This window comes from Nannospalax galili, unplaced genomic scaffold (genome assembly GCF_000622305.1).
Source record: "Nannospalax galili isolate Female #2095 unplaced genomic scaffold, S.galili_v1.0 scaffold64, whole genome shotgun sequence".
Taxonomy (NCBI): Eukaryota; Metazoa; Chordata; class Mammalia; order Rodentia; family Spalacidae; genus Nannospalax; species Nannospalax galili.
In genome coordinates, this window is record NW_008352316.1 from 546,124 (window position 1) to 573,984 (window position 27,861).

The following is a 27,861-nucleotide window of genomic DNA, read 5'->3' on the forward strand; positions in this document are numbered from 1 at the left end:
CACCATGATCAAGTGGCTCTATTCCAGAGATGCAGGGATGGTTCAATATACATAAGTCAATAAATGTCATAAATTATATAAAAGAACTCAAAAACAAAAGCCACATGGTCATCTCAATACAGTAGAGAAGGCCTTTGAGAAAATTCAACACACATTTATGTTCAAAGTCCTAGAGGGAATTGGACTGGAGGGAACATACCTCATCATAATTAGAGCCATATATAACAAACCCACAGCCAACATTATTCTACATGGAGAAAAACTGGAAGCATTTCTATTGAAATCAGGAACCAGACAAAGCTGTCCACTATTTCCACTCCTATTTAACACAGTGCTTGAAACTCTTGCAAGAGCAATAAGACAAGAGAAAGAAATTAAAGGAGTATTAATTGGAAAAGAAGAGATCAAATTATCACTTTTTGCAGATGATATACTATACCTAAGAGATCCCAAAAATTCCATCAGAAAACTTGTGGGAAGCGAGCACAGCCGAGCCAGCCAAAGATGGATAGGTTACAAAATTAATCTACAAAAAGTCTGTAGCCTTTCTATATACCAATAACAAGGAATAAGAGCAAGAGTACATGGTACATTCCCCTTCACTAAAAAAAAAAAAAAAAAAAAAAATTTCTCAGAATAAACCTGACCAAATACATTAAAGATCTCTACAATGAAAATTTTAAATCCTGAAAGAAAGAGATTGAGGAAGACATCAGAAGATGGAAAGACCTCCAAAGCTCATGGATTAGAAGAATTAATATTGTGAAAATGACCATCTTACCAAAAACCATTTATAGATACAATGCAATGCCAATCAAAATCCCCATGACAATTTTTACAGAATTGGAAAACACCATCCCAAGATTTATATGGAAGCACAAAAGACCCCAGATAGCCAAAGGAACCCTGAGCAGTAAGAGCAATGCTGGGGGGATTACTATACCAAATATTAAACTGTATTACAATACAGAGCTATAGTCATAAAAACAGCATGGTACTGGCACAAAAATAGACCCATTGGTCAATGGAACAAAATTGAAGACCCAAATGGGAGTACATTCAATTTCAGCCACCTGGTATTTGACAAAGGGGCCAAGAACAGTAACTGGAGGAAAGACAGCATGTTCAGCAAATGGTGCTGGCAAAATTGGATCTCCACCTGTAGAAGAATGAAACTAAACCCCTATCTTTCACCTTACACAAAAGTCAACTCCAAATGGATCAAAGACTTCAATGTGAAGCCTGAAACTCTGAAACTGTTACAAGAAAACATTGGCAATAACCTACAAGATATAGGTACAGGAAAGGATTTTCTAAACCGGACATCAACTGCCCAGGATATAAGGTCAAGATTCAACAAATGGTACCTCATTAACCTAAAAAGGTTCTATACATCAAAAGAAGCAACCTAGGAAGTGAAGAGAAAACCCATGGAATGGGAGAAAATTTTCACCGGCAACACATGTGACAGAAGTTTAACATTCAGAATATATAACAAACTCAAAAAACAAAGAATCAAGAAAGGAAGTAACCCAATTAAAAGATGGACTAAGAAACTGAACAAAGAGTTCTCAAAAGAAGAAATAAAGATGGCTAAGAAGCATCTTAAAAGCTGTTCAACAACACTAGTAATTAGGGAAATGCAAATTAAAACCATTTTAAGATTTCATCTTACCCCAGTCAGACTGGCTAAGATCAAGAGAACAAATGATACCAAATGTTGGAGAGGATATAAGGAAAGGGGAATGCTCATCCACTGCCACTGCTGGTGGAACTGCAAACTTGTTCGACCATATGGAAAGCAGTATGGAGAACTCTAAAAAACTACTAATGAACCTAACATTTGACCCAGTTATGCCACTCTTTGGCATATACCCAAAGAACTCATCCTACTGCAGAGACACTTGTACATCCATGTTTGTTGCTGCTCTTTTCACAATAGCTAAGAGATGGAAGCAACCTAAGCATCCCTCAACTGACAAATGCATAATGAAAATTCATTTATTCGATGGAGTTTTACTCGGCAGTAAAGAAAGATTAAATTATGAAATTTCCAGGTAAATGAATGGAACTAGAAACTGTTATTCTAAGTGAAGTAATATGAAAAAAAAAGGCATATGTTCTCCCTCATATGTGGATTCTAGCACCAAATCCTTATAATTGAGTATGTATTCAGACATAACTACAGAAACCAGAATAATGAAAAGGAAGGGAGGTAATGGTAAAGAAAGAATCTGAAAGAGAACAGTAGAAAGCAGGTATTATCAAGGGAGATATGGATAAAAATGGGGTTATTTTAAGGAGGGGGGAAGGAGGGTTATATAAGGAACCTAGGGTATAAAGGGAAAGAAGGAGCTCGAGAGAGGTGGGACAATAGGAGAAGGGTATTTTAAGGGAGAAATGGGAAAAAACGGGGGCACCTTAAATGGCGAAACCATGGTGGAAGGGTTAGACAATGTGAGAGATAAATAATGCCTAGCTAGTTTTAGAAAACCAGAGGGAACCATATTAGTCCAACAACCTACTGACAAATTATACATACAACCAGATCAAAGAATGTAATATACATCTAGGCAAGGTTTATCTGAGAGCAGTTGGTCTTTGGCCAACCTCTATCTACATGGCACATGGTAATCAAAAGTACCAGACTGGTGGAACTAACCTTCTTGGATGTTTAACAGCCATACTATGAGGCCTATACTAATTTGGACAGAGGGACAAAAAGGACAGTTTTTGTTCCTTTCCCTCCCAGGTCAACTAAGTTCCAGGGGACTATGAGAATCTTTCAAAATGTCCTGTAACTGTGGTGAGTCACCTGTCCTCTTGATCAAGGAGGTTGTGAAGACCCCACCAGATAGACCTGAACCAGTGTCTAGTCTACAAAGAGGAGAGTCAACACAGAGGAAACATTTCCTCCACGCTTCCAAGCAAAGCCAGCCATGGTCAAGCAGGACCTTTGACTTATCTTCATATAGACGGAACTGGTAAAAGAAAGGACCCAGGGGCTCCTTCCAAACCCATGTGACCCCTGAAGATCCTCAAATGACCTTAAAAGTAAAAATAAATTGGTTTATCTGGGCCAACTGTAGGGTCTTAAACACCCAAAAGGAAAGTATAACCAAAGATTAATGGAGTCAATATAATTTAAGAATCCATATGTAAAGCCAAAGGCTACATAACAAGAAACAATGCCAGACAGGAGATACCTTCCTTTGGGTTACTGTCCAGGGTGGCCCAAGACTCCCAGGCAGTAACCCAGCATAGAACCAGGGAACTGAACAGCAGACCCCAATCTTATCCCAAGGAATACTGACAACCGATTGCTGCTAGATGAGGAACAGCTGACCTTCCTAAAACAAGGATCTCTAGGTAGGCTGACTAGATTCAGCAGATGGACAAGCACTAGGGAATGGCTGGGGACATTGATAACACAGTGGACAGTAACAGGGATGACAGAGTACATGGGCTCCAGTGTGTGGGAAGGGGGAGGCTATGGGACGGTACCATTTGGGAAGTGGGTATATAGATGAATAAGATTGTGTGGGATGTTCTGTATGATATACACACAAAAAAAAAATTAACAAATTCTAAAAAAGACATATTTGAGGAGGAAGCATAAAAATGTACTTCATGTTAAATATTAGAGGTGATAAACATTACCAGTGAAATCTACCCGATGACTTTATATCTATACTCAGATACTAAGGTTCCGAGTGTAACCGACTGTGAGTAATAATAATCAGATACACAGAGATTAAAGACACATGTGCAGACATCTAAGTGTTAGTAGCATTAAAAATGTACGAAACAGTGTATTTTAAAATGAAATGGAGATTTTCTTTAAAGGGTAAAAATTCATGCAATTTTATGTCTTACAGGGTTTATACTGAGTTCAATATTGTATAACTGTATTAATTCAACTGTGAACCTAAAAACTTACAGCCACTTTTGAAAGAGATGTATCCTTACTCCGGAATGTGTTATTGAATATGTTAAAGCTGTAATTAAATGCTTCTTCTTAAAATAAAAAAAAAAAATTCTAATAAAATTTTAAAAGCTTAAAAAAAAAAAGTAAAAGCAGTAATATTCCTTTTGCCACTGCTCTTTTCATAAATATATCAAAACCAAAGCCAAGGTTTTGAAACATAATGGAAAATGATCTGAAAAAAAGCATTCCGTTGGCACTTGGAAATGTGGTTTTGTAACACAAAAGAGACAATGATGTTGGGGACCCCTGTTGTGTAAAGTAGCAGTCTCTCCATGTCCGGATAGCCCATGGGCTCGGCTTCATATGCAGAGACTCCTTTTATCAGCAGGGTGCCTTCCCAGCATCTTCCTGACTCATCTTTTGAAGTAGCCATCACAGAAACATGGCCTCCGGCTCTGAAACTACCAGGTTTTCCTGTGTGATTTTCAGGCAGTCTGACAGCCTGGCAGGAGCCCACCTCTACATGTAAATAGGGCATCCCACAAAGTACCTATCAGCTAAGGCTTTTACCACTACCCCCACAGTATAAAGTATCCTGGTTTTCCCCCTATAATCGGAGCTGGATCACTGGGACCTGGAGCCGAGCTGAGTCACTGAATAAAGGAGCTGTACCACTGACTGAGCTGAGTTCTCCTACGATCCAGCCTTCCCCGAGAGGGCTATCTCTTCGTAAACCACGACTCACGGAAACCCACCTGGTGGCCAACGGGTCCCGAACTTAGAGAGAGAGTGCACCATGGAAATTGAAACGGAACCCAACCGGGCAGCTGACAGCGGTCCTAGAGCCGCCAGCTCCGGTAGCAGAGACCCACAGCAACGCGGTGCGCAAAACCCACGCACTCCAGCGGCGGAGAGCCAGGGACCCAAACAGCAGACGCGGCCCGCGGGACCCGCCGCACTCCAGCGACGTGTGGGAGACCGGCACCACGCCCACCAGCTGGCGCTCTGCGAAACCCACACACCCATACAATAATATAACACTTAAGTGAACACATAGTCTGATGGGAGTGAAAGATACTTTTACAAGGGTAGTAAGAGAAATCAGAGAGGGAAGAATGAAGGCAGAAGGTTCACTCTTAGGAAAGTTTATGATCGGAAAACATAGAAATGTTCCTTTTAAAAGAGAGAAATAATAGGACTAGACAAAAGTAGAATAGGAATAATAATGTACTAAATAAACCCAAAAGATGCTCAACAAATCAAATTTAGAAATATTAAAATAGCTCAAACGAGATGGCTCCAACCGGAATAGTCAAAGACAAAGATGCCATGTTCTTCTTTTTGCTATTTGCTTGGAGTTCAAACACTATTGAGAATAAATATCCAACTCCAACCTTCAACAGTCAGGTGTGAAGTTCTGAGCCCTTAGAAATATGACAAAGGGCTCCTCCGAAGCCCATGTGAACCCTGAGGAACAGATCCTCAAATGACTTTAAGAGTAAAAATAAACTGGTTTATTTGGGCCAACTGGATGGTCTTAAACACCCAAAAAGAAAGTATAACTAAAGATTAAAGTGATAAGTATATTTAAGAGTTCAAGGGATTACACTTCCCAGATACTAGACTTAAGTCCATATAAAATGTTATCTAGATAATTATTTCTCATTGATGATTTTGTTTCTAATAAGAAAGTGCTGCTCAGATATAAAACTTCAAATCTTGGTCTGCAATACTGTAGTGCCCACCTGTAGCTAGGGGAGATAACCAACTTTACATAGTGAGCTCCAGGCCAGCTGGGGCTACAGGGAGACCTTGTTTCAAAAAAGACAAAAAATAAAAATAAAAAAAAATTATATGAATGTATTGCCTGCATGTAGGTTGTCATGTCTTGCCATGCCCAGAGGACAGAAGAGGGTGTCAGATCCCCTGGAACTGGAGTTAGAGATGGCTGTTAGCCGCCATGTGGGTGCTGGGAATTGAACCCTGGTGCCCTGCAAGAGCAGACAGTGCTCTTAACTGCTGAGTCATCTCTTCAGTTTTAGTAAGTTTTTTACTGTGGTGCTGAGGATGGAACCTACATACAGGAGCCAGAAAAATAAGGAATATAGTCCAGCTTGGATTTTTTATATAAGAGTATGTGATGAGAAGATATGGGAGGAGCTGGAGGGGAGGGAGTGGGCATGGATTTGATCAAAATACCTTATATGCAATGGAATGTACAGAATCTCAAACCCATTTATTATCTATATGACTTCAGGAAAGCTTCTTAAACCTGTCATGGGTCTCCTCATAGGATAAAGGTAACCTCACCAAGTCACTGTGAGAAAGAAATGTCATAATATATGTAAGGTGCTTTAACAGTGGGTGACATATGCCAAGCACACAATTAATGCTTTTATTATACTATTTCCCCCCTGAAGAGTTCCCCTCAACTGAGTCATGCTCTCCTTGGATTCTCTTCCCAGTGCCTTAACCAGTCTTCCATTTCCTGGATCACACTGTAACAAAACCCAACTTTCGCTGTTGTTGCAGTCTTCTATTTTGAGATAGAAGTAGCCCTGTCTAGTGATCATCCAGCCTCTGTCCTCTGGGGACTGGGATTATAAAATCACCACACCAAGATATAAAGTCCAACCTGTAAAGGGTGGTATTCCCCAGGACCTACTGTCTCTAATCTGCATTCTTAAACTCCTTGACCATGTACCATACAACACACTGCATTGTATCTGTTAAGGTGCTTCACTTGTCTCTACATCCTGAACATCCCAAGGAAAGGGTCCATGTCTGTCTTATTAACTGAGGTAGTTCCAGCATCCACTACAATAAATGAATGAACACTCTATGCTTTCCTACTGACTGCATGCATTGCTAAGCTTTAGTCTTCAACAAATCGCTGAGGAGCACCAAAGGCCTTATCTGAAATCCAGACCTTGAGCCACTTCTAAATTCTGCAACTCAAAGTCCTTAAGAGATGGGAGTTAAGGAGTTAGAAGGAAGGTATTTCCCACAGTCCAGATAAGAGCAGATAATTGCCTGAAGTGTAGATGTGGCAATTATTTCTTTTAAATATTTAAAAAAAAAAAAAACCCTAATTTTATTGCATGTGTATAAGAGCACCGCCTGCATGTATGTAAGTGTACTCATGTCATGCAATGCCCACTGAGGTCAGAAGAGGGTGTCAGATTCCCTAGAACTGGAGTTACAGATAGTTGATAGCTGTTATGTGGATGCTGGGAATCGAACCCTGGTCCTCTCCAAGAGCAGACAGTGCTCTTAACCACTAAAGCATATTTTCAGTTTGTTTTTAATTTTTCAAAACATCAATTCAAAACAGAGCTGACAAGATTTAACCAGAAAAAACAATCAAGAATAGGGGGGTTGGAGAGATGGCTCAGCACTTAACCAGTTTCTCACACAGAAGACCTGGGTTCGGTTCCCAGCATCCACATGGTAGCTAACAACCATCCTTAACTCCAGTTCCAGGAAATCCGCTGCCCTCTTCAAACCTCCTCAAGCACTGCACACGAGTGTGTACTTACATATATGTAGGCAAATCACTCATACACACAAAAGATAAATTTTTAAAAGTCTCATAGAAATAACTTTTCTTTAGCTAGTTTATTTCTGTGAATGTTTTAACTAGAAGGAAATCCTTTCCTTGAATTTTAGACATTTATAAAAACCCAGAGAGTTTTCTACTAGTAAGTGGTACATGTCACTTAGACATTACACAGCATCAAAACTAACATCTGTTTTTCCAAAACAGAACATTCAGTTCCACTCATTCCAAATGAGAAGCCAAAGTAGTATTAAGGTACTCACATCACTGACAAAAGTCTATTTCTTATATAATACTCATTTATGCTTTGGAAAAATCTCAGTATCATAAATATATGATGTTACCACTACATTTTAGAATTATAAAATTGTAGAAATTATTATATGCTATATAATTACTGCTTAGTTTTCCAACTACAGTAACAAATATATATAGTCTCATACAATGCACTGAGTACAATCATGGCATGTACAGCAACTTAATTTGTATTTCTACACCAGCTGGTCTACTGCAGGCCTTCAGAGAGCAAACATGATGAGACAGGTAGAGAAAGAACATATGGGACAGTTTCACAGGACAATCCATTAAGAGGGTTAATGCAAAAGGAAGGCATACCTATTTTTAGTCTACATATTCTTACTGAGGAACAAGACTTTTACTGATCCAGTCAGTAAAAAGCACTACTCTTAACAAGGAGAGGATTCTGCCAGACTTCCCTGCTATCTCTGATACAAAGATTACCAAGAATACTTCATAAAGTATCAAGAACACTGCAAAACACAAGTATTTCTACTAGAGATAGACATAAATATACAAAAAGTATAATTTTTTTTTTAAAAAAAAAGATGTTTAAGTTACTTTCCAGAAACAAAGGGAGAGAATGAAAAACGAATTGGCATTTACTAAGGGTCTATGTGAACTATGACCTGCTGCCAAGCTCACGTATTTATCTGTAAGAGAAATCTTAAGGGTGCTGCCTTTATTCAGCTGGTGAAGAAACAGTAATCTTGAGGATCAATGGATTACCCAACCTTTCTTAGCTGTTAAAGGTTAAAACTACCATTTGAATCTAGAACTCACTAAGCTTTCTAGTAATCCATATTATTTGTATGGTCTTTAAATTACTGAATTTTGAGGATGGAGAGACAGCTCAGGGTTAAGAGCACTGGCTGCTCTTGCAGAGGGGAACTTGGATTCGGTTCCCAACATCCACATGCAGCTAACAACTGCCCGTAATTCCAGTTCCAGGGGATCCAATGTGCTCTTCTGACCACTGTGGGCATTGCATAAGTGTGCACTTACATGCAAACTAAACACTCACACACATAAAATAAGTAAACAAAGATTTTAAAAAATACTAAATTTTTACAGAATTAATATTTTAATTTGAATGTAGAAAACATTGGTTGAATTCAAAATACTTTAATCCTAGCACTTGGGAGGCAGAGGCAGGTGGATCTTTGTAAATTTGAGGCCAGCTTGGTCTACACAGTGAGTTCCAGGCTACCAGCTGGGGCTATAGAGAGACCCTGTCTCAAAAAGACCAAAAAAAAGTTAGAAAAAGAACCTTTTTTAACAGCTAGACTACTTTGTACACAGTAAACACTCCCAAAACTTTCTGCTAAACAAGCCAGTAGGATACAGGGAGAAATGACATAGAAGCACCTCAGGGCTCTGGACAAGTCTGACAAAAATTTCCATTTCAAACAATTACAAAAATTAGATTCAATATTGTTATTAAACCAATTTCAGTGTTGTATTGGGTTTGAATTTTGACTGTTCCGTGATTATGCCTTATGAAGACCCAAGTATTTGGAATGAACATAAGGATATGTAATCAACGCAGATTCTAAGATAAACTCTCAGAGATACAAGGAAAATACTTTCTTTCCTATAAACAAGATGACAATTGATTTCTAGAAGAAACCAAGCTCTATTTATAATCACTCCCCTAAAATGGGACAATCTTAGAAGGTGAAGTTTATAATAAATCCCTACATTTGGAAAACATAGTTGTTAAGCACCTTCTAAAATTCAACAGAGTTTGTACAAGGTATATCACTAATACACAGTTAATATTTCATGCTTTCTAGAAGACTGCACTGTGGTTATCTATGCTGTTAATTTAACATTATAAATTCTGAGGGAATTAATAAAAGGACATTGTTAACTTTTGCAACTTGTTAATTAGAAAGGTAGCCTAATCCCAGGGGGATTACACACACAGTGTTAGGACGTGTAGTCTAGGTTGTAAACAACTTGTCCATTTGAGAGAAAACATTCTGAAGGGCAGCTGCTCTCTGCTTAAACAGGTGAGTTGTAAAACATTAGGTCTTTGGACAAGTCACTGCATAACAAACCACACTCTAGCTCAAAAATTACGAAAACGTATTATCTGACGTAATTTTCACATCAGACTATCAATGTAAGTATGATTACCTGCTCAGAGAACAAAAAATCCAATGATATAGATTTACATGCAATACTACCACAGTACTTTCAGTTTTCATATTCATATGACAACAAAGTCAAGAGATGGAAAATATAGAGGAAAAAAGTTTAGAGTAAGTACATTACGAAAGATACACTATCATTCCTGGAAACAGTGGGATAGAAAATTCATCCTCTGTAAAGCTCACAAATGTACATACACAGTACAGAAATTTTGTTATATAACATTTTGATCACAGAAACAATTAGGATAATTTTCTATGCTTTATAAAATTCCGAATTGTTTCATTTCATGCTATTATTGGCTTCTGGGCACCACTTTTGTTAAAATGAGCACCTTAGTCTACTCCATGGCAGTCTAGGAAGAGTAACTATCAAAGATCACACAAAAGCACAAAGATCACACAGAGCCACAAATCATAACCAAGTAAATGCTGTAGGAAAAACACATTAATGTTATTATTTTTATTTTCTTTAAAGTTATTTTTTTCCTATGTGTGTGTCATTCCTCAAGCTCCGTCCACCTTGTTTTGTGAAGCAGGGTCTCTCAATGGCCTGGAATTAATCAATCAGATTAGGCTAAAGCTGGCTAGCCAGCAAGCTCCAAGAACCTGCCTGTCTCTGCCTACCCAGCACTGGGATTACAACCACAAACCACTACATATGGTTTTTTCATATAGGCTCTGGGGATCAAATTTATCCCAGTGATGCATGCCCTGATGACTTGAACTTGATCGCCAGAACCCATAAAAAGGTAGAAAAAGAAAACATACTCCACAATTTGTCCTCTAGTGCCACATGCATGCTTGTAACACATACATGGTACTGCCCCCCAAAGAATAATGTCTTTTTTGTTTGTTAAATATGGTTAAAATCCACAATCTGAGTCAAAGTTAAGAAATGTCAGCAGGTAGGCAAAGCCTAACTGAAAATATTTAAAGCAGCCTTAGTGTCCATATTTCCTAGGATTACACAGCATTTATAACTTGTTCACTAGGACCTACAAAGGTAGCAATAAAAGAACTCTTTGCTCAACACAAAGTAGGAATTTCTCAAAGCAACAATCCTAATAGTTAAAAACTAAGTCCAACTCAGCTTTGAAATTAATAAACATTTCTCATTTCTATCAAAATGGGGTATAAATTTTGTCTCCTAGTTTTACACATATTTCTAATTCAAGTCAACTAATACATTTTCTAACATTTACTATGTACCACAGTCATTAAGAAATTACCATGACTTTTTTAAAAATTTTTGATCACTATTATGCATTCATTTGCCTAAGGAAGAATGTTTTTTGGTTTTTCAAGGAAAAAAAGGTCTAAATATAAATTTGCCTAGGCACTTATTTTGATTGACTGATATCAACTCAAATTATTCCCTACGAACTCCTGTAAATCTAGATGGGATACAGCATTACTAAATATTCCATTTTTTTTACTTACAACAAAGTAATTCAAACATACCATTAACACATGAATTTTTCTTATGCTCAATGCATACGTTATATATGAGACTATATATATACTATATATACATAGACCATATACACACGTTTGTGAGTGTGTGTTTGTGTATCCTAGTTTGTTTTTCTGACCAGTGGTAATTTGAGGGCTAGAAAGATGGCTCAGCAGTTACAAGCACTGGCTGCTCTTGCAGAGGGCCCGGGTTTGGTTCCCAGCACACACGTGGCAGCTAATAACTGTCCACAGCTCCAGTTCCAGGGAATCCGAAGCCCTCTTCTGACCTCTGTGGGCACTGTATGACAGGGATGCACTTATACACATACATTTTTTTTCTTTTTTTAAAAAAGGCAACTTGAGGAATAAAGGGTTTATTTCATGTTCCAGATTACAGTCCATTATCAAGGGAACTCAAGACAGGAACTGAAACAGAATCCATGAAGGAATGCTACTTACTGGCTTGCTCCTTCTGGCTGTCTCCTAAGCTACCTTTCTTACACAGCCCAGGCCCGCCTGTCCAGGTATGACACAACCTAAGTGAGCTGGGCCCTCCTATGCCAATTTGCAATAAAGAAAACAGCCTACAGACATGCCACAGGTCAATCTGATTAAGGGAATTCCTTAACTGAGGGTCTCTCTTCCCAGGTCTATCAATCTGACAATCAAGATTAGCCATCAAAGGACTAGAGAGATGGTTCAGCAGTTAAGAGCACTGGCTGCTCTTACAGAGGACCTGGGTTCAGTTCCTATTACCCACAAGTCAGCTAACAACTGTCCATAACTCCAGTTTCAGGGGATCCAATGACCTCTTTTGGACTCTGCAGGCAATGCATATATGTGGTACATCACAGTATCTCCAAGTGCAGACATATAAGAGGTATATTATGATACCATGGTATACTCAGTAAATGGGATATACTATGCCCACATGGTAACACTTAGAGCATGAGTCCATTTTAAATGTTTATGGCTTCAGTTTTTTAAACTTTCCTTCTGAGGAACACCATTAAACAAACTTTTAATTTATTCAAGTTCAAATCCTAAAAAAAATGAGAAATGTAGTTTACTTCACAACCAATGTCAGTCTGTACTCCATCACTATATCTAAAAATATTGTGAAAGATGGCCCGGCGTGGTGGTGCACATCTAGTTCCAGCATTCGGGAGGCAGAGGCAGGTAGACCTCTGTGAGCTCGAGGCCAGCCTGTTCTACACAGCGAGTACCAGACCAACTTGGTCCTCAGGGAGACCCTGTCTCAAAAAAAAAAAAAAAAAAAAAGATCAAAAAAAGAGTACTGGTTAATCACCCAAGTTATTTAGACAAGTAGGCAAAAATAAGAAAATTCTGATATTAAAAATAGCTAATGAAGCCATGGTTTAGTAACAGGTGTTTCTCTGCCATCTCTTTCCTCTTCCTTTCTAGTTCTTTGTATTTTTATTTCCTTTCTCTTATGTCCACTGAAAGGGTACTATACAATATCATCTTTTTTAAGCCCCCCAATTTAAAAATGGAAAAAAGTAGGGTTCAGATAAGGCAAAGAACTTGTCTAAGATCACAAGGATGGTTAAATGAGAAATGTCCGCCATACGTTCAAGTATTTAAATACTTGGTATACGGTCCCCTGTTAGTGGTACTGTTTGGGGAAGATGATGGAACCCCTTTAGGAAGATGTGACCTTGCTGAAAGAAGCACTGGGGGTGTGCTTCATAGTTCATAGCCTCATCCCACTTATTGATGCTCTTCTGCTTCCCATATGCTTGAAGATGTGATCTCCAGCCACCATGTCTGCCTGCTGCCATGCCTCCCTGCCATGATGAACTCTCTACTCTTGTGTGCAGTTACACACAAATAAACAATACACTTATACATATAAAGTAAAAATAATAAAATATAAAATAATAATACAAACAAAAAGGTAAAAATCATGCCATAGTATTTTATCACAGCAACAAGAAAATAATTATTACAATGACAAATCTCATTTTAAAAGCAAGTCTACTCAATCCTTCCTTAAAACCTGTTAATCACTCTGCTTCATTAAGAAAATTTCTTATAAAATATTCTGGTACCCTGTTCTTCAAGTGCATTCTGCTATATCTCATTTGAATTTTCTTTTCCTATTTTTCCCTCTCTGATCTCTTTCCACATGTCAGACAGTTAAAAAAAAAAAAAAAAAAAAAGGAAAAAAAAAAAAAAGAGTCTTCAAAGTTTACTGCACACAGGGTCTCACTATACAGTTCCGGCTGGTCTGGAACTCACAGAGATCCACCTGCCTTGCCTCCTGAGTACTGAGACTAAAGACATGCCACTGTACCTGGCTGAATCAATAATTTAAGCACTAGAGTTGCCTGTCATTCAAAATTAAAGTTCTAGAATAATGAATTTTCTCAATTAAAATTCACATTTCTTCTATAACTTTAAGAATTAAACTTTGTTTCTCTAGGTTTTGCTGAATCACTTATTCCAACACCTTATAAAAACAAAAACTACTTTGAGGGGCTGGAGAGATGGCTCAGGAGTTAAGGGCACTGACTGCTCTTGCAGAGAACTCAGGTTCAATTCCCAGCACTCACATGGCAGCTAACAACCATCCCCAACTCAAGTTCCAGAGGAATCCAACATCCTCTTCTGACTTCCTTGGGCACTGCATGACAAGGGTGTACTTACACATATGCTGGCAACACAGTCATACATATAAAATAAAAATAATATAAATAGGGCTAGAGAGATGGCTCAGCAGTGAAGAGTACTGACTGCTTTTGCAGAGGATTCCAGTTCAATTCCCAGCACCCACAGGACAGCTAACAACTGTCCATAACTCTAATTCCAAGGGATCTGACACCCTCTTCTGACCTCCATGGGCACTGCACAACAGGGGTGCAGTTACACACACATAAACAATGCATTTATACATATATAGTAAAAATAAAATATAAAATACTAATATAAATAAAAAAAAGGTAAAAATCACGCCAGATGTGGTGGCACATGCCTTTAATCCCAGCACTCAGGAGGCAGAAGCAGGCAGGTAGATAGTGAATCTCTCTGTGGGACTGAGTCCAGCCTGGTCTACACAGTGAGTTCCAGGCAGGCCGAGGTTAGGGAGACCCTGTCAAAGAAAAAAGGAAACAAAAAACCCCAAAAAGGTAATGGTTTTCCTTCTTCATAGTTTTCTGAATCACGTAAGTTTTTAAATAATTCTATGATTGGACAAAATAAAACTATTTCCATTAAGTAAGAGATATCTGGGGACTGGAGAGATAGCTCAGTGGTTAAGAGCACTGGCTGCTCTTGCAGAAGACCTGGATTTGGTTCCCAGTACCCATGTGGTGGCTAACAACTGTCCAAAACTCCAGTTCCAGGAGATTCCAACACCCTCTTCTGTCCTCTGCTCAGCCCAGGTACACTTACATACATGCAAACTCTCAGACACATAAAGTAAAAATTTAAAAAAAAGAAGCGTCAACAATCATCAGTCTATAAATAAACCAGAGTTAAGGGCCATCAATACAGACTCATCACAGGAAGTCACTCTCACCTGCTTCATTACACAAGGCTTTCAAGTCTGCACCAACATATCCATGAGCATTATTTGCCAGCTGCAGCAGTTCAGCTTTAGTGAGCAAGTGTGGCACCCTTCGGAGCAGTTTCTGAAGAATATCAAGTCTGTCCTGGGCATTAGGAACCCCAATCTCAATCTCTTTATCAAATCGCCCAGGTCTTCTAAGTGCAACATCTAATGCTTGAGGGCGATTTGTGGCACCAAGGACTAATACTCGTCCTTCACTTCCTTCCTAACAAAATAAAATGAAAATAAATTATGTATTGGTTTAAAAAAAGATAGGAAGGCAGACACTGGCTCTACAGACAAGAATGAATAGAACTTTACTAGGTATTAAGTATAAGGATCTACTAAGCACTAGATCCCTATATTTCCATTTATCAATTTATCAATTTTATTTGTAATAAAAATACATTTATTATTTTTAGTACACATTTTCTCAAAGCCCAGTCTAAATGTTTTTTACCTGAGAAAGTATTCAGTACTTACTTCTGTATCTACAATATAGCTGCTCTATTGTTAAGTAGTTCTTTTCCCCTATTTGGGAGGAAGGATTACAACCTACATAGAATTCATATAGAACTAGGCTTGATTAGGAACTTATCTAAGAAATCTTTCTCATAGTATCAACTGACTTTTTAAAAATATCTTTTATTTACATTTAATTACATGTATATGTGTGTAAGCAAAGGCATGCCAAAGTGTGCGTGTGGAGATCAAAGAACAAAGTGTAGGAGTTTGTTTTCTTGTTCCGTCATGTGGGTCTAGGGGATCAAATTCAGACCATGAGGCTTGGTAGCAAGTACATTTATCCACTGAGCATCTAACCAAATTTTATTGTGATAAAATTTCAAATTCCAGAAAATATAGAAACATAATCAATCTCCAAGCACCAGCCACCCCTGAATACACAAGGATGTCTACTCTTGGAAAATGGGGTTAAGAACAAGAGCCAGGGGTGGTAGATGACCACAAAGAAACAAGAGTTTTCTAGGCTTCTGGGAACTTGCTCATATGAGCTTACAGCAATGTTGACAGCATGCCCAAGACCCATGCAAACTCAGTCAGACAAAAATCTAGAACAGAATTGTGGAAATGGGCAAGAAGCTTCAACCTTAGTTGAGGAAATATTGGCAACTGAATCACTGCTGGATGAAGCAGAGTTGGTCTTCTTTAAGGGAGTGGTGCTAGATAGGCTGACCAGGCTCCAGTAGATAAACTGACCCCAAGGGGCATTTGGCAACACAAACTTGACTCAAGAGGCCTTAATATATATGACAGAATGCATGAAATCTGGTGGTGGGGGGGTATATGAGAGGGTGCAGATAGGGAGGGGGGTCTAAATATGATCAAGATTTATTTATGAAATGCACAAAAATTCAATAAAAATGCGTATTAAAAAAAGAAAAATAATGTGGTTAAGAACAACAAATTATAAAGAACTATGATCATCATCAGCTGCCTTCATATATTGTCCAGTATTTTAGTCAGATGATCCTTGTGTAATTTCAAAGAGAGACAAATGGAACGTGATTTTCATAAGAAAACTCAAGTATACTAATATGAACTTATAAATCATAAGTTTAAATGCACAAGTACAGGCCCCTTAAATATTTTCAGGTTTAAATGGTTAAAATATCAGTGTCATGTAGTTCTAGCCTTATCACAGACAAGGACACCATTCCATAGCTGGCTTATCCCAGTGGCAGAGAAACAAACTACCAACTATCCTAATGTCTAAGATTCTCTAAAACTGAGCCTTCCAATTCATCTTTCTTACCAAAAGCCTTTCTCCTAATTATAAGGCCATTCTCTGAATTTGCCATCACAGAGAAATCATGGTCCAGAATGACAGATTTGGCCTGCTTAAAGAAACATTTAACTTACTGAATACAAAAACTCACATTATTTTCATATGTTCATTTCCCACCAATATGAAATAAAACCAGACTCTTCTCTTGCTTTCTAATGTGCAAAAGGACATGAGACTATGTGATTTTGAAAACTTCTTTTGTTGCTAATACATTGTGAGTCTGAAGACTTTAATCATTTTTAATCTCATCTAAGAAGCACATTTTTTGGTTAACAAATGTCAGAAGTCTAAGAGCATTAGTCTTCACTCTTCTTCTATATTAATCCTTTTTATAATTAGCGTAAGATAGTTTGTAATAATACATGACTACAAAGCTGGCTGTGGCAGCATCTATCTACAATCCCAGCACTTAGGAGGCTGAGGCAGAAGAACTGCTAGTTTTTAGGACGGCCTGGGTGACACAGACCTTTCCTCATGGGGAAAAAAAAAAACACACATTTTTCTTTTTAAAATTATTTTGAGATGAAAGAGCCGGAGGAAGGGGTGGCATGTTAATTGGAAATGTCCTCCAACCACTATGCTGGCAAGCTATAGTCACACCTCCCTCCTATGCTCATCAAGGAGTCCAGGGGGGAGTCAGTTACCCCATTCACCCAATCAGTTGACCTTAGCTGCATGTGGGGGGGGGGGGCAAAGGATATATAAGCCGAGAACATCAAGAGGCACCTCTCTCACCATTTTGTGGGGATGTCAGAAGGTCACAGGATCTGTATTTGAATGTGGACTTTAAAATGCAGCCGTAAATGTGGGGCACTCTTCTGTAAATAAACCCCTACACTATGCTCTGTTAAAAAAAAAATGAGTAAAATATTTTTAAAATAAAGGGAAAAAAAATTATTTTGAGATGAGATCATAGCCCAGGCTGACCTTATACTATGTACCTGGCTTCACACTGATCCACCTTGCTCTGCCTCCAAGTGATGGGACTACAAGCATATACCACTACATCCAGCAAGACTACTAAAATTTCTTAATAAAATTCACTAAAATGTAATGTTGAATCTTCCTTATTAATTTAGAAACCTATGTCTTAGGTTTTTTAATTAATGTCATGTATCAAAAAAGAAATATATATGGTAAATTATTTTAAGTGCCAGAAAAACATGCCAGGCTATGTGGTCCTTCCAATTATGAAGAAGTCTATTGAAGCAAGTTACTGTATGAGTGTTATCCTGCTTGATATTTTTCATTTATCCTAGGAATCAGGCACGTTCAGTAGATTTTGCTACTCTGTATATATTAAGACACAACCAGTTCCTATAGAGAATTAATGTTAGTGTTGTACTTACTGAGCCAATGCCATCCATCAGTGTTAAGAGTGAAGCTACAACTCTCTTCTCCACTTCATTCTGAGCGCCTTCTCTTTTAGGGCACAATGCATCCAGCTCATCAATAAAAATAATTGATGGATACCTAAAAACAAACAAAATCAATCATAACACATTTAATTTTAAATTTTAGTTTAAATTTTCAACTAAAATATATCCAATTTAAAATTTATTTAACAAGATTAATAACAAAAACACTAAAATACTAAGTAAAAAAATTCTTAACTCTAGTGTAAAGTATTTATCAACTTCATATTCTAGTCCGTCTTTGTTAAATGACACAGTATGTGATCTGGTAAATGAGACCAGTCTGAAAAAAAAGACTATTCCCTCACCTCCCTCAGCTTCCCTGGGCCAACACGACCCGCAGGCCTCTCTGGGATAAGCAGATCGTGCCCTCCCCACCTTGACTCCCACAGCTTCATTCACCCTTGCATCTCCCCCGCCCGAATCTCCTCTTAGCCTGGGTCCTGTCCCATTCCTTGTCTTGGCCCCCAGATAGCAGGGGAACCACCACTGCTTCCTGACACTTTGAATCCAGACCAACCCAGTTCCTTCTCTGCTCCCCAGTAGCCCTCTGAGCCTGGTCCCACCCTCACCTCCCTCTGCTTCCCTGGGCTACACAGCCCACCACCCTCTTTCCTGGACACCGGGCCTGACCTCTCAGCCAGGGGCCACAACTGCTTCCTGATCCCTTGCATGCAGACCGACCCAGTTCCTTCTCAAGGTCCCTGGGAGCCCTCTGGGCCTGGTCTCACCTTCACCTCCCTCTGCTACCCTGGGCTGCACAACCTGCCAGCCTCTTTCCTGGACTCCGGGGCTAAACTTTCTGCTTCCTGATCCTTTGCATCCAGGCCAACCCAGTTCCTCAGTGCAGTCCCCAGGAGCCCTTGGGGCCTCTTCCCACCCCCATTTCCTTTTGCATCTTTGGGTAGCACCGCCACCATGCTCCCAGGGCAGTCCAACCCCCAAATTCCTGAGGCCAAAATCTTTCCTGGAGGGATCCAGACCTTAGGAGAAAGCCTGAGAGTATCTGATCCTCATGTGACTTGGGCCTCTCTGGGAACTCCTGAAGACAAAAGCAATCTGGCCACTCCAATATGAGATCAAAAGAGAGAACTGGAAGCTTAGAAGAACCAGCTTTTCTTGCCCAAAAAGTAAACCACAAAGACACATAAAGTCTACAAAAAAGAAGCAGACCTAAACTTGAAGGCTTGAGTCTCACACAAGAATCAGAAACTACAAAAGAAATTCACATGTCAAAACCACTTTAAGATTTCATATTACCCCAGTCAGACTGGCTAAGATCAAGAGAACAAATGACACCAACTGTTGGAGAGGATGTGGGGAAAGGGGAATACTCATCTACTGCTAGGGGGCTGCAAACTTGTTCAACCCGTATGGAAAGCAGTGTGGAGAACTGTTAAAAAACTACAAATGAACCTACCATTTGACCCAGTTATACCACTCCTTGGCATATACCCAAAGAACTCATCCTATTGCAGAAACACTTGTACATCCATGTTTGTTGCTGCTCTTTTCACAATAGCTGAGAGATGAAAGCAACCTAAGTATTCCTCAACTGATGAGTCGATAATGAAAATGTGGTTCATTTATACAATGGAGTTTTACTCATCAGTAAAGAAAGATGAAATTTGCAGATAAATGGATGGAACTAGAAGCTGTTATACTAAGTGAAGTAACACAGACTCAGAAAAAAAAAAAAATCGACATATGTTCTCTCTCATATGTTGATCCTAGAACCAAACCCTAATAAGTGAGTATGTATCCAGACCTAACTACAGGAACCAGGATCATGGAAAGGAAACAGGGAGGTAAAGGAAAAGAAAGAACCTGACAGGAAGAACAGTAGGAATCAGGCCTTAAAACGGGAGATATCGATAAACATTGGGTTAGTTTAAATAAGAGAGGTGGGAGGGAAGGGTATACAAGGAACCTAGGGGATAAAGGAAAGAAGGAGCTCAAGAGAGGTAGGACCATAGGAGAAGGGTATTATTAAGGGAGAAGGGGGAAAACAGGGGCACCTAGAAACCATGATGGAGGGGTTAGACAATGTGAGAGATAAAAAATGCCTAGCTAGTTCTAAAAACCAGAGGGAACTGTATTAGCCCAACAACCTACTGACAAATTATACATACCAGATCAAGAAACATATGTCTTGGTAAGGTTTATCTGAGAACAATTGGTCTTTGCCCAAGATTTATCTACATGAGACACAGTAATTAAAAGTACCAGACTAACCTTCTTGGATGTATAACAGACATACTTTGAGGCCTATACTAATTTGTTCAGTGAGAAATAAAGGACAGTTTTTGCTCCTTGCCCTCCTAGGTCAACTAGTTCCAGGGGACTATGAGCATCTCTCATAATGTCCTGTTATTGTGGTGGGTCACCTGTCCTCTTGATCAAGGAGGCTAAGGAGACCCCACAAGATGGACTTGAACCAGTGTCCAGACTACAAAGAGGAGGGTCAACAGAGAAGAATCATTTCCTCCATGCTTCCAAGAGAAGCCAGCTATGGTCAAGCAGGACCTTTGACTTATCTTCACATAGACAGAGCTGGTAAAAGAAAGGAGCCAGGGGCTCCTCCCAAGCCCATGTGACCTGTGAGGACCAGATCCTCAAACGACCTTAAGAGTAAAAATAAATTGGTTTATCTGAACCAACTGTATGGCCTTAAACACCCAAAAGGAAAGTATAACCAAAAATTAAAGGGGCCAATGTAATTTTTTAAGAGTCCACATGTATAGGCAAAAGCTACATAACAAGCAACCATGCCAGATAGGAGATACCTTCTTTTGAATTGTTGGCCAAGGTGGCCAAAGGGACTCCCAGATAGTAACCCAGCATAGAACTGGGAAAATGGAACAGCAGACCCCAATCTTACCTAAAGGAATATTGACAACTGATTGCTGCTAGATGAGGAAGAGCTGACCTTCCTAAAACAAAGACCTCTAGAGAGGCTGACTAGATTCACCAGTTAGGCTGACTAGATTCACAAGATGGACAAGTAGTGGGGTCGGCTGGGGGTGACAACATCACAGTGAACAGTAGCAGGGATAACAGAATATAAGGGCTCTAGTCGGGGGAGGAAGGCTATGGGAGGGTGCCATATGGGAAGTGGGTGTGTAGTTGAATAAGATGGTTTGGAATGTTCTGTATGATACATACACACACACACACACACACACACACACACACAATGTATTATATTTGAGGAGGAAGCATGAAATTTATGTCATGCTAATTAGTAGAGGTGATAAGCATTACCACTGAAATCTACCCTATGACTTTATAGACATACACAGGTGCCAAGGATCCAAGTGAAACAGATTATGACTAGTAATAGATACATACATATTAGAGAACCATGTGCCAACACTTCAGTGTTAGTAGCAAAAAAATGAGTCTTTCTGCAAGGAACAATATATTCTAAAAAGAAATGGAGATCTTTTTTAAAGATTAAAAACTCATTAACGTAGAAACTTTTACCCACTTGTGAAAGAGATGTGCTCTTCCTCTGGAGTGTGTTACTGAATACGTTAAAGCTGTAAGGAAATGCCTCTTCTAATCATGTAGTTGTTAAAAATTAAAAAAATATTTACTTCATGTTAAATAGTAGAGGTGATTAACATTACCAGTGAAACCTACCTGATGACTTTATATCCATACTCAGGTACTAAGGATTTGACTTTATATCCATACTCAGGTACTAAGGATCCGAGTGTAATCTACTGTGACTAGTAATAATCAGATACATAGAGATTGAAGACACATGTGCAAACATGTAAGTATTAGTAGCATTAAAGATGTTGGAAACTGCATATCTTCCAATGAAATGGAGACGTTCTTTAAGGGGTAAAAACTTAATTCAATTTTATGTCTTACAGGGTTTATACTGAGTTCAAGATATTGTATGACTGTATTAATTCAACTGTGAACCTAAAAATTTACAGCCACCTTTGAAAGAGATGTATCCTTGCTCTGGAATGTGTTACTGAATATGTTAAAGCTGTAATGAAATGCTTCTTCTAATCATGTGGTTATTAAATTTTAAAAAATTTTTAAAAAGTTAAAATACATAAAAAGAAAGAAAGAAAAAAAAAAGACTATTCCAAAGAAAAAAAGAGGAGCTTCAAAAATTCACAAAGGTACTAGCAGGATACTTGAAAAGCATGGACAAAGAGACAGGAGATACAATGAAAAGAAGCTAAGCCAAGTGTGGCTCCAGTGACCAGCAGCCCAGTACAGGGAAGGAAAACAAAAGACTCCTCCAAAAGCTAGGCTAGGCCTTGGTGCAAAGACACAGGTCATCCTAGTCTCAGGACAAACCCAGAGCGCTCATAAGTCTCAAAGTCAATTCCAGGTTTCAGTAAAACAGTAATTCCTCTGGTAGATGGGTCAGCAATGAGAAATTCCATTTTATCACTCTGTATAACACTGAGGGCAGGCAGGTCAGGTGCTCTCTTGAAAGAGAATGTATTATTTGAAATTGACCTACCCTAGATGCCTGAGAATGGGAAGCAACCACAAGACAGGAAGTCTAACTTTAATCTGTCACACTTCCAGGAGAGCACAAGGGCAAAATACTGACAAGGTGAAGAGTGCAAGTAGCAAGAGGCTTTCTCTGTTCTGGCAATGAAATGTATAGGGAAAGGTAGGCCTGCCCTTGGCTGCCAAGAGTAGAACTTATCAACTGATAACCCTGATGTGATATGATAGCCCTGGAGCCTAAATGAAGCAACATATGGAACTGCCTATCTAATATTTACTACTACAGAGTTGGAAAACTGAAGGTCCAGAAGTCTACCTGATACCCACAGTTGTATTCCTCCAGCAGGGTGATTAATACTCGGGATATCTTAAAAATATGAAGACATTCTCAAGACATATCTCAAGCCTCTGGTTGTTTAATACCACAGTCTCAATGCACTTGGGGGCTATCCCCCAGCTAGAACCTTACTTACCCCTAGGAGTACAAGCTGGGGAGTTTCAGGAGGGTGAGAAAACCTGCCCAGACCACACACTAATAGCTAGTAATGAAACACAGAGGTCCTTGGTATGCAAAGAAAGGAAACTACTAAAGTGAAGGCAGGTCTGGAGGACACTAGACATTTATCAGGCTATTAAATAGGAGGATAAACCACAGGAAAGAGTTAGCAAGTTCATCTCCCTTCTTGGTCCCTACTCCCCAAAGCATATAACCAGCAGTTTCCAATCCTGAGGACCCAAAAAACTGCTGCAACACTTCATCTTTTTCCGCAAGATTCTGCTTAGATAATTTTCTTTAATCAAAGACAATCTTTCTTTTTTCAATTTCCTTTTTTGCTCCATGTTTCCCATTTCTTCCTCTATTATACTTCTAATAGTACTTTTCTTTATCTTATTTTAAAATATTTTACTTGTTTTTATTTTATGCATATGAGTGTATTGCTTGCATGTGTGTAAGTGCAAGAAGGTCAGAGGAGGGCATCAGATCCCCTAGAACTGGAGCTAGGACGTCATTAGCCGCCATGTGGATACTGGGAATCAAACCCAGGTCCTCTGCAAGAGCAGTCAGTGCTCTTCCCCGCTGAGCCAACTCGCCAGTCCCCCATCTTTATCTTATTTTTAAAAAACTTGTGTTTTAATTTTATTTCCCTTCTTACATTATTTCTAATTTTGTTTTCAAGCTTTATTGTTATGAAATCATTTGTTTCTTTTTTTTGAACCTTTTGTAATTACTTGTTCTCTCTTCTCCTCTAGAATTCTCCACTTCTCCTCCTCTTTTTCAATTATTCAGCTTTGCTTTTCCTTTGCTATCTCTCCTTCATCTCATTCATTTATTGTTAATTAATCTGTCCTAAGTATTTGGTAATGTCATAGCACATTCTCTATTAGTTTGCCTATTTGGGGGATAAAGTCCCTGCGATGTATCCTATATTTTGCACGGTTTGATGTTGCTGCTATTCTGTTTTTTCCTCACTGAGTGCTACTGGGAGTTGAGTCCTCAAGAACAGACCACTCAGTAAGAAGATCCCCAAATAAAATCAAAAGAGATAACTAAACCCTAAGATAGGCAAATCCTGACAAACACAGGAATACAGGAAAAATAAGCCAGCATGACTCCTTCAGAAGATTTTTAACTGAACTACTGAATCCAAAGATACGAAAATATGTCAAAAGCACAGAGGAAGACTTCAAAAGTTTACTGGAGAAAATGATCAATAACTCCAAAGGAGATACAAACAAGCAGACAAATTCAACCCAGGTCCTAGAGAAAAAAGTCAGCAATACAGAAAAACAGGAGAGAAAAATCAGCAATGTAGTCAGTAACATGGATGAAAAATTCAGAAAGGAAACTGAAATTTTGAAAAAAAAAAATTAAAAACTCAGTAAGCTAAGTAAACACAATGGAAAGCATCACCAATAGACTCATCCAGGAAGAAGAAAGAGTGTTAGGAATGAAAGACAAGTTTGAGAAAATACTATATTCAAACATCAATAAGGAAAAGCTAAATAAGCATAACCACAATGTCTAAGAACTCTGGGATACTAACAAGAGACCAGACCTAAGACTCCATTGGCCAGAAGCCAGGTTCAAAACTAGAAGCATGGAGAATCTCTTTGAAATTAGAGCAGAAAACTTCCCAAACCCTGAGAAAGAAATGGACATCTAACCATTAAGAGGATTTTGTAACCCCAAATACATTTGACCATGTCAAGCTATTGAAAATAAAAAGCAAAGAAACAGTTTTAAAAGTACTAAAGGAAAAATGCCAATTAATCCACAAAGGCTCTCATCAGCAACCCTGAAAGGCAGCCAAGATTACTACATCCAAAAAGCTCTTTTTAAATTGGTAATGAAATAAAGGTATATTAAAGACAAGCACAAATTAAGGCAATTCATGACCACCAAATCAGCACTTCAGAAGACACCTACTAGGGAGAATATGAAGAAGAAAGGCAATCTCAATCGTGATGGCACAAGAAAGAATGAATTCATGAAAGGAATAGATGAACAGAGGAAAGAAGTCATGCCTAGCACATCTAGCCATTAAGACTTCAATGGTAAGAGGAAAAAAAGAATAAACAATAATCCAACCAACCACAAAAACAACCAATAAGCTTAATTAGTGAGGAACTCTCTATAATAATCTTAAATGTAAATAGATAGGGCTCATTAATAAAGAGATACACACTGTTTGAATTAAAAAAATGAGACCCAACAATCAATCTGTCATCTCCCAGCAATACACTTCACTGGTAAAAACACAGAACCTAAACAGCAGTTGAAAACAAGCTGCCACGAAGGTACTCTGATACCAGAAGAAATAGACTTCCAATCAAAATTAGTCAAGAAGAGATAAAGGTCACCATATGATGGAGAAAATTTATCAAGAAGATAAAACAATCATAAGTAAATACAAAGATGCCAATTCCATAAAACGAACACTAGTAAGCAAAAAAGATCCAAGAGGTTCTGATACAATAATAGTGGGTGACTTTAATACTCTACTTATATAGACTGGCCTTCTAAACTAAAACAATGAAAGTTCAGAGTTTAAATACAGTTCAGAGAATACTCATTCTTCTCAGCAACCCATGGAACCTTCTCTAAAACAGACTACATTCTAAGCTACAAATCAAGTCTTAGCAAATAAAAAATAATCGAAATAATCTAATAAATCTTATCAGATCACAGTAAATTAGTAGAAAAACTACAGAAAATGCACAAGACCTAGAGAGACGGCTCAGTGGTTAAGAGCCTGGCCTGTTCTTGCAGAGGACCCAGATTTGATTCCCAGCACCCACATGGTGGCTAATAACCGTCTGTAACTCCAGTTCCAGGGGAATCCAACGCCCGCTTCTTACCTCTGCCAGCATTGTGTAACATGGGTGTGCTTGCGTACATGCAGGCAATACACTCATATACAAAAGATAAAAATAATAAAATATAAAAAGGAAACTGCACAAATGCATTAAAAATCGAGTGACAAATTAGGCATTGAAGAAATAAAGGTAGAAATTTTTAAACTTCCAGAATCAAATGAAAATGAGCACATAGTTTGCCAGAACCTTTTGGATGGAGCTAAGTCAGTTCTAAGTAGAAAGTTTACAGTGATGATACTTATAATAAAAAAATTAAAAAGATCTCAAATAATCTAATGATGCACCTCAAGGTCGTAGAAAAACAAGCCGAAGTCAAAAGCAATAAATAGGTGTCAAGAAAGAGTAACAACCAAGGCAGAATTTAATAAAAGAACAAAGCATAGAATCAAACAAAAAGTTGACGATTTCTAGCCAAACTAAACCAAAGGAAGAGAAAATGCAAATTAGTAAAATTAGTGATGAAAAACAAGATGCTATAAATTCCAATGAAATTCAGAGTATTACTAAGAAATACTTTGAAAACTTAGACCCCCCCCAAAATGAAAAATCTAGATAGAACTGGATATATTCTTAGACCCATAAGATATACCAAAATTAAGTCAAGAAGATACAAACAGATTCATAACATGGATTAAATCAACATGTTTAAAGTAATTAAAAAAAAAGAATCACAACAAAAACCCAGAGCTAGACAGTCACTTCTAAATTCCACTAAACCTCAAACTGTTACACAAAATAGAAAGTTCTATGAAGCCAGTATTACCCTTATACCAAAACCAGGTAAGGAAATACACACACACACACACACACACACACACACACACACACACAATCTACAGACCAATCTTCCTGATAAACATGGATGGAAAAATTCTTGCTAATGACACTGAGGAACAGATTAGAACATACACCATGACCAAATTGGTTTCATTCCAGGGATGCAAGGTTGGTTTAACATAAACAAATCCAATAAATGTAATAAAATGCATAAATAGGCTTAAGAATAAAAATCATATGACCCATTCAACAGACATAGAAAAGACTTCTGACCAAGTTCAACGCCTCTGTTCTAATTATCTTTCTACTGCTATAAAACACTCTGGCCAAAAACAACATGGAGAGGAAGGGGTTTATTGCAGCATACATTTTCAAGTGGCAGTCTACCTTTGAGGCAAGTCAAGGAGGAGCTCAGGGCAGGAACCTGGAAGCAGGAACTGAAGCATGGACCAGAGAGGAACACTGGGCCCTCTTACATCAATTAGCAAATAAGAAAATATCCCAAAGACATGCCCACTGGTTGGCGGACAGCCAAGATTAGTCATCAAACCATTTATATTCACTATAACACTCAAAGTCTTAACCACAGCAATAAGAAAAACCAAAAGGGCAGCTGGGGCTGAAGCTCAGTGATAAGAGTGCTTGCCTGCATTCTACAATGCCCTAGGTGCAAGCTCTAGTATGAGAAAGAGGGAGGAGGGAGGAAGGAAGAGAAAGAGGAAAGAAGGGAAGGCAGGAGAGAGAGGAAACGGTAAAGAAATTAGTCCAAGCATCTCTATTTGTAAATGACATGATCCTATACGTTAAAAACCCTAAAAACTCTGAGACCTAGTAAACACTTCCAGCAAACTAACAGGATACAAAATCAATATGCAAAAATCAGTACCTTTTCTAAATACCAATGACAAACTTGCCCAGAGAGAAGTCAAGAAAAACAATCCTATTCACAATAACTTTTTTTAAAAAATGACAAAAGAAATAACTAAGAAATCTAACCAAGAAGGTTAAAGAGCACTTGTCATGGTTT

The 27,861-nt window shown here is 38.5% G+C and overlaps 1 protein-coding gene across 7 annotated transcripts in view; it reads right to left on the reverse strand.

The window, feature by feature from the left end:
- The window catches only part of Spata5 (spermatogenesis associated 5), a 209,416-nt gene that overhangs the window by 158,510 nt on the left and 23,045 nt on the right, over window positions 1-27,861 (reverse strand). For all 7 annotated transcript variants that reach the window (XM_029554144.1, XM_008849226.3, XM_029554142.1 and 4 more), the window contains exons 8-9: window positions 18,126-18,249; window positions 14,940-15,195 (exon numbers count right to left, since the gene is read on the reverse strand). In XM_029554144.1, coding sequence (XP_029410004.1) covers window positions 14,940-15,195; window positions 18,126-18,249 — 380 coding nt within the window. The remainder of the gene's footprint in view (window positions 1-14,939; window positions 15,196-18,125; window positions 18,250-27,861) is intronic.